Raw genomic sequence first — 13,634 nt, 5'->3', positions numbered from 1 at the left:
TCTTAATTTGCTTCATGAATTTGGGTACTAAAAACATAACCAAGGATTAAAGAAGAAATAAAAATAGGAGGGTCTTTCAACAAACCAACAGCCATAATTATCATTCTTAAAAATTGGATCTTGGTCTTTATAGGAAGCAGAAGCTAACAAAATGTATTAAGGGGGTAACACAAGTGAGCACAAAAAGACTTGTCTATATTAAAGCTCAAGATGAGGCTCCTTTCTTTGACTTTGCTGCCAACTGTGTCTCCGGCTGCAAAAACACAACAAAAATTATATGAGATCAATGATGGAGATAAAAAAATCAGGACTTGTAACAATTAGAAAAGATCACTGAGATCAAACATTTTACCTCTTTCTTCACAGGCTCTTCCTTCTCTGACAGAATCAACTCGATGTGGCATGGGTTTGACATGTAAGCTGCAAAGATAAGAGTTAGATCAAGAAGTCAGTACAATGTGGAGAAGGAAACAAAAGGTTGGAGAAAGAGTAGAATACAGCTAAAAGAAACATACGATTGATTCTTCCATGAGCCCTGTATGTCCTTCGCCTCTGTTTTGCTGCTTGGTTCACTTGGATGTGAGAAATGAAAAGGGCATCAACATCCAACCCTTTGACCTGATAATAAAATGCTCACCATAAAAGTTTAGTAACTTAGAGAAATAACCATGAGAATTAAAACAAAAAAAACTCAAAAAAACAAACCTCAGCATTGCTCTCAGCATTCTTGAGAAGATCGAGAACGAATTGAGCAGATTTAGCAGGCCAGCGACCTTGACCATTTGAATGCCTGTTCTTTGCCTGAGCAGTACGACCAACACCACGACAGAAACGGGTGAAAGGGATAGCTTGCTTGTGAGCTATGACATCTTCCAAGTACCTTTTGGCCTTGTTCAATGGTAGCTTCCTTATGGCGTGCGCTGTCTCCCTAGTGTTCTGCCATCCAAAAATCAAATTCAAAAATAAAACTATTAGATTCACAAAAATCAACAAAAAGAACTCTGTCAGACCCAAACCAAAAACATTAACATCATAAACATATAAAAATGAGCAATGACAAAAACCAATCAACAGATATAAGCTTGTGTAAGAAACAAAAGCATAAATGTGGTATTGCTCACTACATTAAGATTTGAGTCTACAAGTTAAACCACAAGAAAAAAAATATAGATCCTAAATGATGCAAATCTGCACTATATATTACTCAAAAGCAGAACAAGCTAAGCTATATAATGTACCATCATGGACTGAACCATAAGCTATTAGCAAAAGACACTGGCTCACCCATTCACGATGACCAATTCGATTTCCCTGACATTTACGTGAGGTCTGTTATTAAGCAACAGAACCCTGCTTTTTGTTAATCAGGTTTTGTTCTAACTACCAACTTTAATCCCAAACAAAGACCCTAATCTAATTCATTTCCAAGATCCGAAACCAGTACAAGAAATTTTTACCTTGAAGTGGACCCTGAGATCGGCTCCTCTCGCCTTGCATGCTGTAAACGCAAACAAATCGAAACCCATTTCAATCAATAATCATTGCATCACTTCAGAAACAACAGTGAAGCTACAGAGACCAAGAAAGAGTTCTTACATTTGGTGGAATTATCGGGCTCTTGCGAGTACTTCACCTGGAAAAGAAAAAAAGACAATGATAAAGGCGTTAGAGAACATAAGCATAAGGGCAGCACAGAGAACAGAAAACTTGGTAACAACTGTAGTAAGAGCATTTACCATGGCGACCAAACACAAAGAGAACAGAGGACGGAGAGACTGGAGATCTCTCTTTGTTTGGAGATCCCTTTTTTTATATAGGGGAAACATACGAAACCCTAATCGGCCATTAGGTGACGTGGTCTACCAAAAGTGCTAGTGGGCCTTTTAAGGCTACTTCTCTTACTTTAGAATTGGGCTTTTTTTCCGGTCCGTTTTGACATTAATAGGTTTTATAAGCCCAATGAGGAGGTGTTGTAAAACGGACACCGACGAGTTGTAAAGGCTAAAACCCTCGGAACTTGTTTCCGCAGTAAAACCGAACCACCGAACCCTAGAATTTTTTTTTCCCACATGAATCGTAACGATGGAGTTCTCTGCCGCCGACTTTGAAAGGCTTCTTATGTTTGAGCATGCTCGCAAAGCTTGTGAGGCTCAGTACATTAATGATCCTCTTGATTCCGAGGTTTGTACTACTACTATACTACTCTTTGTCTCCTCTCTCCTGAGTAATATCTTTATTTTTTTCTTGTTCTTGCTTCTCGTTTTCCGTTTTTGTTGATTTGGATTTACATGATCGGGCATTAGCTTGTTCTAATTGTTAAGTATTCGTTCTTGAGATTGATTACTTGAGTGTGTCTTCTTTGTGAATGTTTACTCTGTATTGATACTAATCACTGTGTTTAGTTTGGGTCTTGAATTAGATTGAAAGATGTTCCTCTGAAATTACATTTTCCTCGTACCCTTTTTGATTTGTGGTTTTATATGAAGAAGTGAAGAATACTCTTTGTGGTTAATTTTATTTCCTGCAGAATCTTCTGAAATGGGGTGGAGCATTGCTTGAAATTTCTCAGTTCCAGAATATTCCTGATGCTAAAGTGACGTTAAATGGTATGAGTTTGTATAAGTCTTTAACTAATCTTTCCTAATTTATGTACGCATGGCTTCTCTTTGCTCTAGTTATAACAACATATTAATCATACAGATGCTATTTCCAAGCTGGAAGAGGTGTTAACATTAAATCCAGGGAAGCATCAGGCTCTTTGGTGTCTTGGAAACGCCCACACTTCCCATGCATTTCTTGTTCCGGATGTTGATGTAGCAAAAGGGCACTTGGATAAAGCCACTGAATATTTCCAAAGAGCTGAAAATGAGGTATACATACATCTTCATATTTTTTTTAATGCTTTGGAATTTGAAACTTATATGTTGTTGTGAGTGTAGTGAGACCAACTTGTTATTTCTTTTGTTTTGAAGGACCCAGGCAATGAGATGTATCTCAAGGCTTTGGAAGTCGCAGCAAAGGTATTATTTCAACTTTCCATTTTCAAAGTCAAATCTTGTGTACCACAAATGACAAATTATAACATTTACCATGGAGAGACTTATTACTGCTATATTTTAAAATACAAGGAAATAGTCGTTTTGACATTTTTATTCCATCTTCTGTAGTTATTTTATTTTAGAGCTCATGTCTTTTTCTGTGTATGTGATTAGGCCCCAGAACTGCATTTGGAGTTCATCAGGCAAGGAATGGGACAGCAAGCGCTAGTTGGAGGAGGAGGAGGAGGAGGAGGAGGTCCTTCAGCTTCATCGAATGTTAGTGTAAGTTATCATGTGTTTTGTTGGCTAGTGTGCCTTCCAATATTTTGAAAGGTGTCGTCTTCTTTCGCACAGTTATTCTCGAGTACCGAGTTCATTAGAACATAAGCGAGTGAAAGAATCTCATATGTGGGTTATATTTTTTCCGTGGTTGCTCAGAGAAATTGCCTTGCTTTTGCAGAGTGGTAAGAAGAAGAAGAAGAACTATGACTTCACTTATGATGTATGTGGTTGGGTAATCCTCGCTGTTGGGATTTTTGCTTGGGTTGGCATGGCAAAATCCCTTGGCCCTCCACCTCCTGCTAGATAAAGCTTAAGGCCATATTAGTGATGGGCATTCCATAAGAAATAATGCCCGCACACACAAACTTCTAGTTACATCTCCCAAGCACAGAGAGGTACCAAGTTGAAGAGTAACCGTTTGTGACTTACCAACGAATTGATTTGTTTTATTTTACTATTAGGATGTTTTGTCTCTTCATATTGGTTTTCGTTTTTCCTTCTTTTTTATCTTTGGGGTAAGAGAAGTTCTGTTGCCATCATCTTAGCTATATGTTGTTATGGGTTTTGTTTGCTGGCACGATATCTATGAGTTTTTTATTGGAATCACATAAAAATACTGAAACTTCCTGTAAGAATAACCTATGAGATTTGAAGCTCAAAAGATGGTAGGGAAAATAATCCCCTTGCAGTTTTGTGTCAGATGCACTTTACATACAAAGACACCGTACACGCAAATGTTCAAGTATCAAGTCAAGCGCAAGGTTTCTGTAACCTTCATGTAGCACTTAACATAATACTACCTATATGAGCCAGTTAACTTGAGGGTTCTGTCATCTTCATGTCTTCATCGATCACTTAACAAACTTTAGGCTTAATGAAAGCCGTAACGACCTTGCAGAACAAAAACCTAAGGGTATAAGTGGCCTTTTATACCTTATCCCTCGCCAACGCCTAAGAAAAATTTTATAAATAAATCAAACGCAGTGTTAAGTCTGTCTTTTCGACTCGACTCGACTCATCATCTCTGCTAGGAAAACAAAATGGCTTGTAAAACGATATTGCGTTCCGTATTCGTATCGGAATCACGGCGGACTTCGGGCGCTAGTAGATGCTTCTTTCTCCCTCCTTCACCAGTATCAGTTCCAGTCCATGGTTTGTTCCCAGCGCCAAAGAGTCTATGTTTCAGTGGTTTCGCGTCTGCTCCCGAGCGGGCCACTCGGCTTAATTGCAGCCATAACGATCAATCTGATCAAGGTCCGCCTCAAGAAGCTGTTCTCAAGGCGATTTCAGGTTCGCTCGCGCCTACGTTTATTTCTTCATTTGAGTTCTTTTCTTCTTTTAGCCGAGAAATGGATTTTTTTTTTTTTGATTATCGGATGCGATATGTTTGGATCTGTGATGAAATAGGGAATCGTATTTGTTGATTCGACTGACGCACTCGCTGCTATTTTGCTCGATTATTCCAGATTTCAGAAACCGTTCTGTTTTGTCGATTTAGCTAATCCTACACTTGCGGGTTTATTCACTAGAGTATTATTAACTATATCAAGCTTGAATGGTGAAAAGAGACAGATGATGTTAATGTCACGAGTACTAGTTTATTGATTGATTCTTTTTGTTTCCCCTGTTTTTTTTTTTTTTTTTTGGTGATGGGATGCAGAAGTGTCGAAGACTGATGGGAGGGTTGGTAAAACTACTAATATGATAATTGGAGGCACTGTGGCTGATGATTCTGCTAAAGACTGGCTTGAACTTGACCAAAAGGTATCCCATGCAGATATCTTATTCTTGCTAAGTTTGGTCGGTTTCTTGTAGAGTTACTCGCCCTGTAAAAATTTGAAGAAGTAGGTTGATATTTGCTGACCCCAAGGCTGGCGTTTTACTTGCCAGGTCAATACATACCCGACAGATAGAGGGTTTACTGCTATTGGTACTGGTGGCGATGACTTTGTGCAGGCTATGGTTGTTGCTGTTGAATCTGTTATTGAACGACAAATTCCAGAGGTAATTTGTTTTTCTCTTTCATATTATCATGATTTTTTGGTTAGTATTGAAGCCCCTGATATTCAATCTGGATATTGAAACCTGGTAGCTCAAATAGAATCAATATTTTTCCTATATAGAGTCATGGTGGCAATAGATACATAGTATACCCCTTATAAAACGTAACAGACTTCTTACTCTTACATCAATCTTTTGTTTAGTGTTCGCTTCTTTAGCATATAGAAGACATCAGGCGTTTCAGTACTGTGTCTGTCGTGGTCCTGAAATGAAGTATTTAGTAGGTGAAATCATTAAAATTGGCCGGTTGGGGGGTATGATTTTTTATCCGTTTGAAGTCACTTCAGTAATTGGTTAGGGAATCCAAACTTTGTAATTATTAGAAGAAAACATATTATTTTTGTGCTGTGAACTTTTATTTTATTATGATTTGCTTCAATCAGTGCTGGCACAAAAAGCTCTGCTACTGTCGTCTTGATAATTACAAATATAACATGTATTATGTACCCTACTTTGCTTTGCTTACATATGTTCTCTTGCTTTGGTCTATACTTAGTCTTTTACAGTATTAGCTGCTAAAATGTTTATTCCTTTATATTGTTATGTTTGGGTGTAAGAATCAGATAAGAGTATCTCTTTATGTAATATCTTTCAACCAATATTTGCATACCGAGAACACGAGAATCCTACTAATGCTGCAAATCTGTTTTTGCCCCCATCAAAGGATTGTGTAAAGCAGACGTTATCAAGCAAAGGCAAATATGTGTCAGTGAATATTGGCCCTATCCGAGTTGTCTCTAGCGAACAGGTTTCCCCCTTTTCCCTCTCTCTCTCTCACACACACATGCACATATGAAAAGTCATTTGGGTAAGGCAATAGAGGCATAGAGAATCAAACCTTCTTTACATAGAGGATGAGAGAAAGTTAGGAGTTGAAGATTGATGTGATGAGAACTTGTTTTGTTTGGTTTGACAGGTTCAAGCTGTGTATAATGCAATGAGGAGAGACGAAAGAATGAAATACTTCTTGTAGGTTTGAAGTGTAGAATCACGGGTCTTCCCTCTGTTCTCTTCTCCATTGCTACTATGTAAATTATGCAGTGTAAGGCCATCATTAATTATTATTTTTGCTTATCTACACCAACTACGTCATCCTTTATCTGTTAAGACAGCTTTTAGAAAAATGTCTTATGCATATGGGAGAAATTAGTCGATTATATTTAAAATGGCTTAGATGCAAATAAAGATAAAGCTTTCAAAAAGTAATAGTTGTTTTAGGTGGGAGATTATCCTCTGTATCTCTCTGAAATAGAGTTGGAGTTGATTCTAAGATTAATGCCCAGAGAGGTGTAGCTTCTATTACAAGTGAGGGACCAGAATCCAGAAAATATATAGATGCCGAATGACTGACTGATGAACTCTTGGACTATAATCCAATCTTGTTTGGATACAGAAACGTAGACTATCAAATTATTATAATGATGTAATTAGTGGTTACATAACTTGAAAATCTATTATTTAAGGTGGAGAAGCATATTTTGAGGTGACCCTAAGAGTGTATATCATAATGATGAAAAGTTGTTTTGAACTGAGCTACTGTAGATGTTACTCTGTCTCACTCTCAGCGTCGTGGTTGGAGGGTATCTCACAGAGCTACTTAGTCTAATTATGGTATTGATCAAAATACAAAGATGGGGACAATTGTGTAAGGAGAAAAAAAAAAAAAAAGTGGAAGGTGAGAGGGGGTTAACTTGAATCTTTTAATCTTGAAATTAGGTTAAGTGGCACTGTTGGCCAACTAAAAGCAACCCCAAATATACTCAATAATGACACTCATAATCCCCTGTCTATTCTTTTATTGGGTTAGGAATTACAAAATTCTTCAAGGAATTAATGATACTAACTTGCTTACAAAGTTAGAAACATACACGAAGTTCGTAATATAAACCCTACCAAAATCGCCACTTTTCAATCATTTCATTCACTCACACACGCATAACATAACATTACATACCATAGATACACATATATACATACATTTCGAGCTGAGGGAAAGAGATGAAAGATCGGATGGAACGATTTGTGATATTGCCATTTTCATTGGGGTGTTCAACGCAATCCAGCGTCGCCGTGATCACTAGTCATCAACACAAGAAACCAAACCAACTCATTAAAAGTACATACTTCTTACACCACGTCGTCCTTTTTTTTTTTTTGGTCCCTTATCCTCTTTTTTTCTGAATAATCTTTTTGTATTTTGGTTTTCAAAGGAAGGGAAGAGAGTGATGAAAATGTCTCAGTTAAAAAAGAATACACAAAAATGGACAACAACGGTGTCGGTGCTAATACCTCAGATGGTATGTATCTTCAAAATGGTTCAAAGCTTCAAAAGCTTCTCTATCTCACTGTCATTCTTACGTGCGGTTTATCAACGCTCTTTCTCTTTATTTCTGAATGATCTTTTGTTCCTTTTTTTGGTTATATAAGGAAGAGAAGAAAGTGATGAAAATGGCTCATTCAAAAAAGAATACACAAAGATGGACAACAACGGTGCTAATATATCAGATGGTATCTACAGAATTATCCGAAGCTTCAAAAGTTTCTCTCACTTTTTCATTCGTAGGTTCCTTTTTCTTTTTCTTTAATTTCTTCTTATTGGTAAAAACTGGAAACCATTTTTTACCTATGACATTTGACAGAAACTAATTATAATTACCTCCACTTTTTTATGTTTTAGCATGCTAATTACATTTTGGGTTACCATAAACTCATTTGTCTTATGATTGATTGTTAAGTAAGGGCCAAAGTGAACCAAAATAAGCATTTTACGTTTTGAGTAGTTTATTTCCCCAATCAACTGGCATGCTTGCTGTCGGCATACATTTTATGCATTAGTCAATCATAGATTTTTTTTGTAATTAGTTTTAAAGTGTTTTTTTAAGTTTATTCTTTAAGATTTAGAATAAAAACAAATGATAGTCGAATATGTTATTTTGTCCTTAATTTAAACATGGGAGAATTGAAAAGTAATAGAGTGATCATCATCATTAATGTACTGACGACGACATTATGAGCAGGTTACGAAGAAGAGACGAAAGAGAGAGAGGCAGAGATGGAGATAGGGTTTCCAACGGACGTGAAACACCTGAGCCACATCGGAGTAGATGGAACTATGACCACTTTTGACAACTCCTCCTCATCTTTTCCATTCGCCGGTTTTCAACTCACCACCGTGTGATATTTTTTTCACATGCATCTTTTTACTAAAATCAATGACATTTATTTCTTTTTATAGTTTCCTCCTAGTTGTAAGATCTTTTATTTTGTTGCAAAGTAAATACCTCAACAAAAAAAAGTTTATGCAATAATGAACTCTTAAATAGATTGGCTACTATTATTTCTTACCGATTTCATCTTTCAATTTTTGAAATCTTTGTTCCTCTTCACCATTCATTCAGGCAAATTATAACTTTTCATTTTTGTAACGGTAAAAGTTACAAACATTTTTCCTTAACTAACGAAAAAAAAAAAAGGAATTAAAAAAGGTCACACTACTACTACTACTACTACTACTACAGTAACAAAAGAGGAACAAAGGAACAAAATTAAAATTGAATTTGGGGGAGAGAGGATGGAAAGGAGCAGCTCATCTGATTCCCCTGAAGCAATTATGCTGTAGTTGTCTCACTCTCCTTCTTGCTGTTAGTCATCATCATCAGCCTTCTTCTCCGGAGAGCTTTCTTCGGCGGTCTCTTCTCTGTTTTCTACCTTGAGGTTTCTTCCTCTTCTCTTATATACTTTCCCCAAATTCTTTGGAATACGTTTTCTCCTTAGATTTAGGCTTTTGTTCGTTATTTCTTCCTTCTTACAACAATTTAGCTTAATTTTAGAAAGAGATCGATTACGATTGTTGAATCAACTGAAACTGTAGTTCATGGTTCTTAGGGTATAGAGAGAAGAATTTGCTAGAATGGCGGAATCGTTTTTTTTTTTTTTTTGGCTGTGGTGTGTCCTTTGTTTGCTCTTCTCTCTCTGTTACTGTAACGTAAGAAAGCAAAAGACGTCCTTATTAGTCTTAGGTTTTTGTTTACCAGGCGAATCGGAATTGGATTGTTGCATCCATCACTTCTAATTACTTTGGTTAGTTAGATGAATTTATTTATTGTTTGAGAGGGACCATTTTGCTTTCATTGAAAACCTTAGCTGAAAGGGGACCGTGATTGGGATCGAAACCTAACTTACTGTCTCATTTTGTTAGTTCAATCTTTATTGCTGGAGATAAAAGAGGTTTGTTTCCTTCATATTGCTTAAGCTTTTGGTGTCTTTTTCTTTGCACGTATACTTTTTTAATTCAATGTGTAAATTTGTAGACCACAATAGCGAGCTTTTTTGGTTTTTGAGGACGTTAGTTATGAAACTTTCTGCAAGTACAAAGGATGAATGAATGGGTAGGGAAGGGGTTTTGCAGTAATGATGGCTATAGGTTTAATGACTCGTTATCGTCTGTGTTTCTTAACAAGTTGTTGGTAATTCTGGGCTATCTCATTGGAGGAATCTGTGGGTCCTGTTGAATAAATGCCACTTAGTTTTTGTGTGATGGAGAGCACTCAAGGGAGCTAAGAAAAGGAATACCCTTTCTTTTGCCCTTTTTGCTGGTCTGGGTGAAACATAGAAAGCTTTCTCTTGCTGACGTTTTTTTGATATTCTGGTGAGTCATAAACGCTGACGAGCATTGTGATGTGCTTGAAATTCTCATGTTTCTCTTCTTTCTTACCGGTATTTGTAGTTAAAGGTTGTTGTCTATAAGGTATTTGTTTGGCTGGTTAGTTTTATTTATAGGATTGTCTTTTCTTCTCTTGAAATGATTTTGGCTTTCATTTACTTTCCCTAGTTCTGCGAATTTATCTGTTATTTCATTTTTTTTTGGTGCTCTGGCTTTTTGGTGGTAGGTCTATGAACTTAACCCACATCTTGAATGGACTGCAACATGGTTTCTTCATCCCAGTGGGACTGGGAGAATTTGATCATGTCCAATCCGTCAAAGTCTGGAAATGAAAAAAAACAGCAATCTACCGAGTGGGAATTTGAAAAAGGTGAAGGAATTGAATCTATAATTCCAGATTTCTTAGGCTTTGAGCGAGTCAGTAGTGGCTCTGCCACCAGTTTCTGGAACACTGCTGTATCGAAAAGTTCACAGTCAACCTCTATCAACTCATCATCTCCCGAGGTCAAACAATGCAAGCTTGCATCAAAAAGTTCCCCTGGAGATTCTTGCAGCAACATAGATTTTGCCCAGGTGAAGGCATCCACTGCTCTTGAGGTATCTGTTGCCTCAGCTGAATCAGATCTTTGTTTAAAACTAGGAAAGCGGACATACTCTGAAGAATTTTGGGGTAGAAACAATAATGACATTTCAGCGGTTTCCATGAAGTTGTTGACTCCATCTGTGGTTGCTCGGAAGAAATCCAAATCGTGTGGTCAAAGCATGCAAGTCCCGCGTTGCCAAATTGATGGCTGTGACCTGGATCTCTCATCTGCTAAGGATTATCATCGTAAGCATAGAGTCTGCGAAAAGCATTCAAAGTTCCCAAAAGTTACCGTGAGAGGCATAGAACTTCGATTCTGCCAACAATGTAGCAGGTAAAACCATGATTACCATAATTCTTAAGTTGCATTTTTGTTACTTTAAAGTTCCCATTCAGTTTAATTGTCCAAGATATTTTTTTAATTCCTAATATTATACGGTAAAGGATTGATTTCTCTTCTATTGTTCAGGTTCCATGCTGTGTCTGAGTTTGATGAGAAGAAGCGAAGCTGCCGCAAACGTCTTTCTCATCATAATGCAAGGCGTCGCAAGCCACAAGGCTTATATCCACTGAATCCAGAAAGGGTGTACGGTAAGAACCGACACCACAAATTGATCAATGTTTCCTCAGGATCTTTCCATCTGTCTATTCTATCTTTCTCTATCACTCACACACACACAACACTTGATATCTAGGTAATCTAATATGAGATGTTTACTTTTGCAGATCGGAGACAGCATACAAGTATGCTGTGGAATGGGTTGTCCCTTAACACGAGATCTGAAGAAACTTATGCATGGGGTACCACTTATGAGACAAAGCCTACACAGATGGAAAGCGGCTTTACCTTGAGCTTCCAGAGAGGTAATGGCTCTGAGGAGCAGCTGTTTGCTAGTAGCAGCCGCTCTTTCTCTGTGTTTCAAACCTCGGGCGGATTATCAGCAGGGAAACCCAACATTCAACTTCCGGACAAAGGTTGATATCTTCACTTCTTTACTGGTCACCTAGTATATGTTTGTGCATGTTTGCTGATGGCCTTTTGTAGATCTCTGTCGTTGAATCTGAGTTATATGTTTTGGCAGGTCTGGGAGAATGCTCAGGAGGCCTCCATGAGACTCAGGATTTCCACAGTGCTCTCTCTCTTCTGTCAACCTCTTCGGATCCACGTGGGACCAAACACAATCCCGTGGTCGAACCACAGCCAATATTTGGCACTTTCCCTACTCATTTCATATGAACAAGCAAGAAACACGAAGTCCCTCCATTATAAGTCAGGTTGCATCCGATGGAGTTTCTTTTCGAAGAATAAAATAAAAGCGTGTGTAACGTTTATTGCTCTAGCTAAACCAGTCACTCGGTTGGCTTAGCTTTTCTTGTACTTTTCCAAACTTATTATGTCAACTTCTTCCTGGATCCGTTTGTATGCCAACTTCGCTACTCTGTAAGGTGTACGACTGTTTTAAGACCAGTTAAGAGGTCATTCAGGTTTGTAATATTATTTTACTTCTTTGTATTGCGAAAACAGCGAGAATTATGCAAGACAACTTTCTGATTTGTGGGTTTTAGAGGAACTATTTCAATAAATGATGCATCTTGTGACAAACCTGAACATTATCTTCTGACTTCTGGTGTATATATACTGGCGAAAGAGATTCATTCGACTACACAAGAAGTGTCACTATTGAGCTCCAGGATTTGGTTATAGAACAATTGGGAAATAATGTGAACGTTGGAAATTATGAGGAATAGACAGAGCCCTTAAAGAATGGAGAGCCATGTATACCCAATTATTACTTTTGTGGAAGTTGCACCAGTAAATAAAAAGTTGAAAGAAAAATCTTGCAAAGACCTCATTTGAAACACTTGGTAAGCACTATTATATCCATGCTCTTTGATACTTCACTTCTTATGGTGCTTTCCATACTATTGGAGTTCAAGTCTGAAACTTAAAAGTGGGAAGAAAGTCTGATTACAAAAAGACATCTGCTTGATTTTTGTACTGTGAATGTTCTTGTATTGGTGGTGCCTAGCCTTTTGTCTCCTCCATTTTGTCAACAAGTTCCTCTCTAAAGCCGTTATAGCAAAAGCGACAACAACTTCTCACAGACCACTTGGTGACAATATACTGTACATTTATTTCAATCCTTGTCGTCTTTTTCTTTTCTAATTTTCAACATCAATTCATTAAGCACATGGTTCACTCTCTTTCAATATACAACACCCTTCCTCAAGGCTTTTCGTCGTTTTGAGTCTCTCTCCAAATGAAATTGAAATTTAATTTTTGGTCCCCTTCACTAGGTTTGTACTTATGCCTCTCCAACTTGTCATCTTTCAACTTTCTCTTTCTTCTCACTCATTGATCCTTCAATAGCCTTTCAACAATCACAATAATAGGTCTCTTTTCAATTTGGCTTCTAATCTCTTCCCACTTCTCATTGTCTTTTCCTTTTCTATGAATGTCTCTGTTTTCTTTTCTTTTCCTTTTTTTTGGTCTCAAACTAGATTTTATGAATAATTTTTACCCTCCAACTGTAGAGAAATTTTTCAACAAGTACAACAAAGACGCTACAATGGCCAAAGAAACCGATGCTACAAATGCCAAGCAGAATACATGAAAGAAACGGATAGGAGCATATATTATATAACACTTAAGCAAATAAAGTTTGAGACAGCAATATAACTCATGCTGGTTTCAGCTAAAACGTGCTTTCGAAACCAGCATGAGTTTCATGAAACCAAACCAAAGGAACAATCTCTCGAATTGAACTAAGCAAAATTTGATATAACATCCTCATATTGCTATCTCTTACGTTTGTGTTTAATCTTCTACAGCCTCCCCCATCAGACTGTAGCTACTACTCTGGTACCAAGTTGATAAGAACTGTGTAAAGTTGTTAACCTAAACTAACCTGTGAATTTGATAATGGCCCTTAGAAACCTCAAAACTTTGTTGATTCAGATGTTATATGAAGTCTTATCTGTTGCTTACGATCCTAACAGTAGGGTA

General features: G+C 37.4%; 5 protein-coding genes and 1 non-coding gene across 16 annotated transcripts; 4 read left to right on the top strand and 2 right to left on the bottom strand.

The window, feature by feature from the left end:
• Positions 1–74: 74 nt before the first annotated feature.
• Positions 75–1,850, bottom strand: LOC104741349 (large ribosomal subunit protein uL22z). Its single transcript, XM_010462195.3, has 7 exons — positions 1,737–1,850; positions 1,597–1,633; positions 1,458–1,498; positions 706–936; positions 516–618; positions 353–420; positions 75–253 (listed from the first exon to the last, which is right to left on the bottom strand). Exons 1-7 carry the CDS (start codon positions 1,824–1,826, stop codon positions 206–208), a joined length of 618 nt encoding a protein of 205 aa, XP_010460497.2. The 5' UTR covers positions 1,827–1,850; the 3' UTR covers positions 75–205.
• Positions 1,231–1,360, bottom strand: LOC147928105 (small nucleolar RNA snoR74). The gene has a single exon (XR_015581019.1). It is a non-coding gene; the product is annotated as a small nucleolar RNA snoR74 (small nucleolar RNA).
• A 129-nt stretch (positions 1,851–1,979) lies between the features above and the next one.
• LOC147928104 (mitochondrial import receptor subunit TOM20-2-like) lies at positions 1,980–4,012 on the top strand. 2 transcript variants are annotated; one of them, XM_087484727.1, is made up of 6 exons: positions 1,980–2,181; positions 2,528–2,606; positions 2,701–2,870; positions 2,973–3,020; positions 3,213–3,314; positions 3,499–4,012. In XM_087484727.1, exons 1-6 carry the CDS (start codon positions 2,083–2,085, stop codon positions 3,625–3,627), a joined length of 627 nt encoding a protein of 208 aa, XP_087340853.1. In that variant the 5' UTR covers positions 1,980–2,082; the 3' UTR covers positions 3,628–4,012. The 2 variants fall into 2 exon arrangements, with proteins under 2 accessions (XP_087340853.1, XP_087340852.1); XM_087484726.1 differs by having other exon boundaries at positions 3,213–3,320.
• Positions 4,013–4,205: 193 nt separating this feature from the next.
• Positions 4,206–6,505, top strand: LOC104741347 (uncharacterized). The gene is made up of 5 exons (XM_010462193.3): positions 4,206–4,610; positions 4,981–5,084; positions 5,211–5,324; positions 6,046–6,129; positions 6,298–6,505. Exons 1-5 carry the CDS (start codon positions 4,361–4,363, stop codon positions 6,352–6,354), a joined length of 609 nt encoding a protein of 202 aa, XP_010460495.1. The 5' UTR covers positions 4,206–4,360; the 3' UTR covers positions 6,355–6,505.
• Positions 6,506–7,113: 608 nt separating this feature from the next.
• LOC104741346 (CRIB domain-containing protein RIC2) lies at positions 7,114–8,725 on the top strand. Of its 2 annotated transcripts, none has more exons than XM_010462191.3 (4): positions 7,114–7,497; positions 7,592–7,678; positions 7,809–7,940; positions 8,399–8,725. In XM_010462191.3, the coding sequence occupies exons 1-4, from the start codon at positions 7,380–7,382 to the stop codon at positions 8,557–8,559; spliced, it is 498 nt and encodes a 165-aa protein (XP_010460493.1). In that variant the 5' UTR covers positions 7,114–7,379; the 3' UTR covers positions 8,560–8,725. The 2 variants fall into 2 exon arrangements, with proteins under 2 accessions (XP_010460493.1, XP_010460494.1); XM_010462192.2 differs by having other exon boundaries at positions 7,270–7,497; positions 7,809–7,889.
• A 109-nt stretch (positions 8,726–8,834) lies between these two features.
• Positions 8,835–12,179, top strand: LOC104741345 (squamosa promoter-binding-like protein 10). Of its 9 annotated transcripts, none has more exons than XM_087484723.1 (6): positions 8,835–9,095; positions 10,271–10,641; positions 10,753–10,961; positions 11,097–11,218; positions 11,354–11,602; positions 11,710–12,179. In XM_087484723.1, the coding sequence occupies exons 2-6, from the start codon at positions 10,297–10,299 to the stop codon at positions 11,862–11,864; spliced, it is 1,080 nt and encodes a 359-aa protein (XP_087340849.1). In that variant the 5' UTR covers positions 8,835–9,095; positions 10,271–10,296; the 3' UTR covers positions 11,865–12,179. The 9 variants fall into 9 exon arrangements, with proteins under 9 accessions (XP_087340849.1, XP_010460491.1, XP_010460488.1 ...); XM_087484722.1 differs by lacking the exon at positions 8,835–9,095 and adding an exon at positions 9,631–10,029; XM_087484721.1 differs by lacking the exon at positions 8,835–9,095 and adding an exon at positions 9,950–10,128.
• The last annotated feature ends 1,455 nt before the right edge of the window (positions 12,180–13,634 follow it).

This window comes from Camelina sativa, chromosome 14, assembly GCF_030686135.1.
Source record: "Camelina sativa cultivar CO46 ecotype springtype chromosome 14, ASM3068613v1".
Taxonomy (NCBI): Eukaryota; Viridiplantae; Streptophyta; class Magnoliopsida; order Brassicales; family Brassicaceae; genus Camelina; species Camelina sativa.
This window is presented reverse-complemented; position numbering and strand designations above follow the sequence as displayed.

What these genes read in the sequence shown, in the direction of transcription:
- LOC104741345 (XM_010462189.3), top strand. Translation starts at nt 10,297, where the DNA reads ATGGACTGCAACATGGTTTCTTCATCCCAGTGGGACTGGGAGAATTTG. An exon ending in TTCTGCCAACAATGTAGCAG is followed by an intron (nt 10,962 to 11,096) that starts GTAAAACCATGA and finishes TCTATTGTTCAG; the next exon opens with GTTCCATGCTGTGTCTGAGT. An exon ending in CATTCAACTTCCGGACAAAG is followed by an intron (nt 11,603 to 11,709) that starts GTTGATATCTTC and finishes ATGTTTTGGCAG; the next exon opens with GTCTGGGAGAATGCTCAGGA.
- LOC104741346 (XM_010462191.3), top strand. Translation starts at nt 7,380, where the DNA reads ATGAAAGATCGGATGGAACGATTTGTGATATTGCCATTTTCATTGGGG. An exon ending in ACCAAACCAACTCATTAAAA is followed by an intron (nt 7,498 to 7,591) that starts GTACATACTTCT and finishes TGGTTTTCAAAG; the next exon opens with GAAGGGAAGAGAGTGATGAA. An exon ending in TTTCTCTCACTTTTTCATTC is followed by an intron (nt 7,941 to 8,398) that starts GTAGGTTCCTTT and finishes CATTATGAGCAG; the next exon opens with GTTACGAAGAAGAGACGAAA.
- LOC147928104 (XM_087484726.1), top strand. Translation starts at nt 2,083, where the DNA reads ATGGAGTTCTCTGCCGCCGACTTTGAAAGGCTTCTTATGTTTGAGCAT. An exon ending in ATGATCCTCTTGATTCCGAG is followed by an intron (nt 2,182 to 2,527) that starts GTTTGTACTACT and finishes TATTTCCTGCAG; the next exon opens with AATCTTCTGAAATGGGGTGG. An exon ending in TCCAAAGAGCTGAAAATGAG is followed by an intron (nt 2,871 to 2,972) that starts GTATACATACAT and finishes TTTGTTTTGAAG; the next exon opens with GACCCAGGCAATGAGATGTA.
- LOC104741349 (XM_010462195.3), bottom strand. Translation starts at nt 1,826, where the DNA reads ATGTTTCCCCTATATAAAAAAAGGGATCTCCAAACAAAGAGAGATCTC. An exon ending in GCCCGATAATTCCACCAAAT is followed by an intron (nt 1,499 to 1,596) that starts GTAAGAACTCTT and finishes TTGCGTTTACAG; the next exon opens with CATGCAAGGCGAGAGGAGCC. An exon ending in AAGAGCCTGTGAAGAAAGAG is followed by an intron (nt 254 to 352) that starts GTAAAATGTTTG and finishes GTGTTTTTGCAG; the next exon opens with CCGGAGACACAGTTGGCAGC.
- LOC104741347 (XM_010462193.3), top strand. Translation starts at nt 4,361, where the DNA reads ATGGCTTGTAAAACGATATTGCGTTCCGTATTCGTATCGGAATCACGG. An exon ending in GGCTTGAACTTGACCAAAAG is followed by an intron (nt 5,085 to 5,210) that starts GTATCCCATGCA and finishes TTTACTTGCCAG; the next exon opens with GTCAATACATACCCGACAGA. An exon ending in GAGTTGTCTCTAGCGAACAG is followed by an intron (nt 6,130 to 6,297) that starts GTTTCCCCCTTT and finishes TTGGTTTGACAG; the next exon opens with GTTCAAGCTGTGTATAATGC.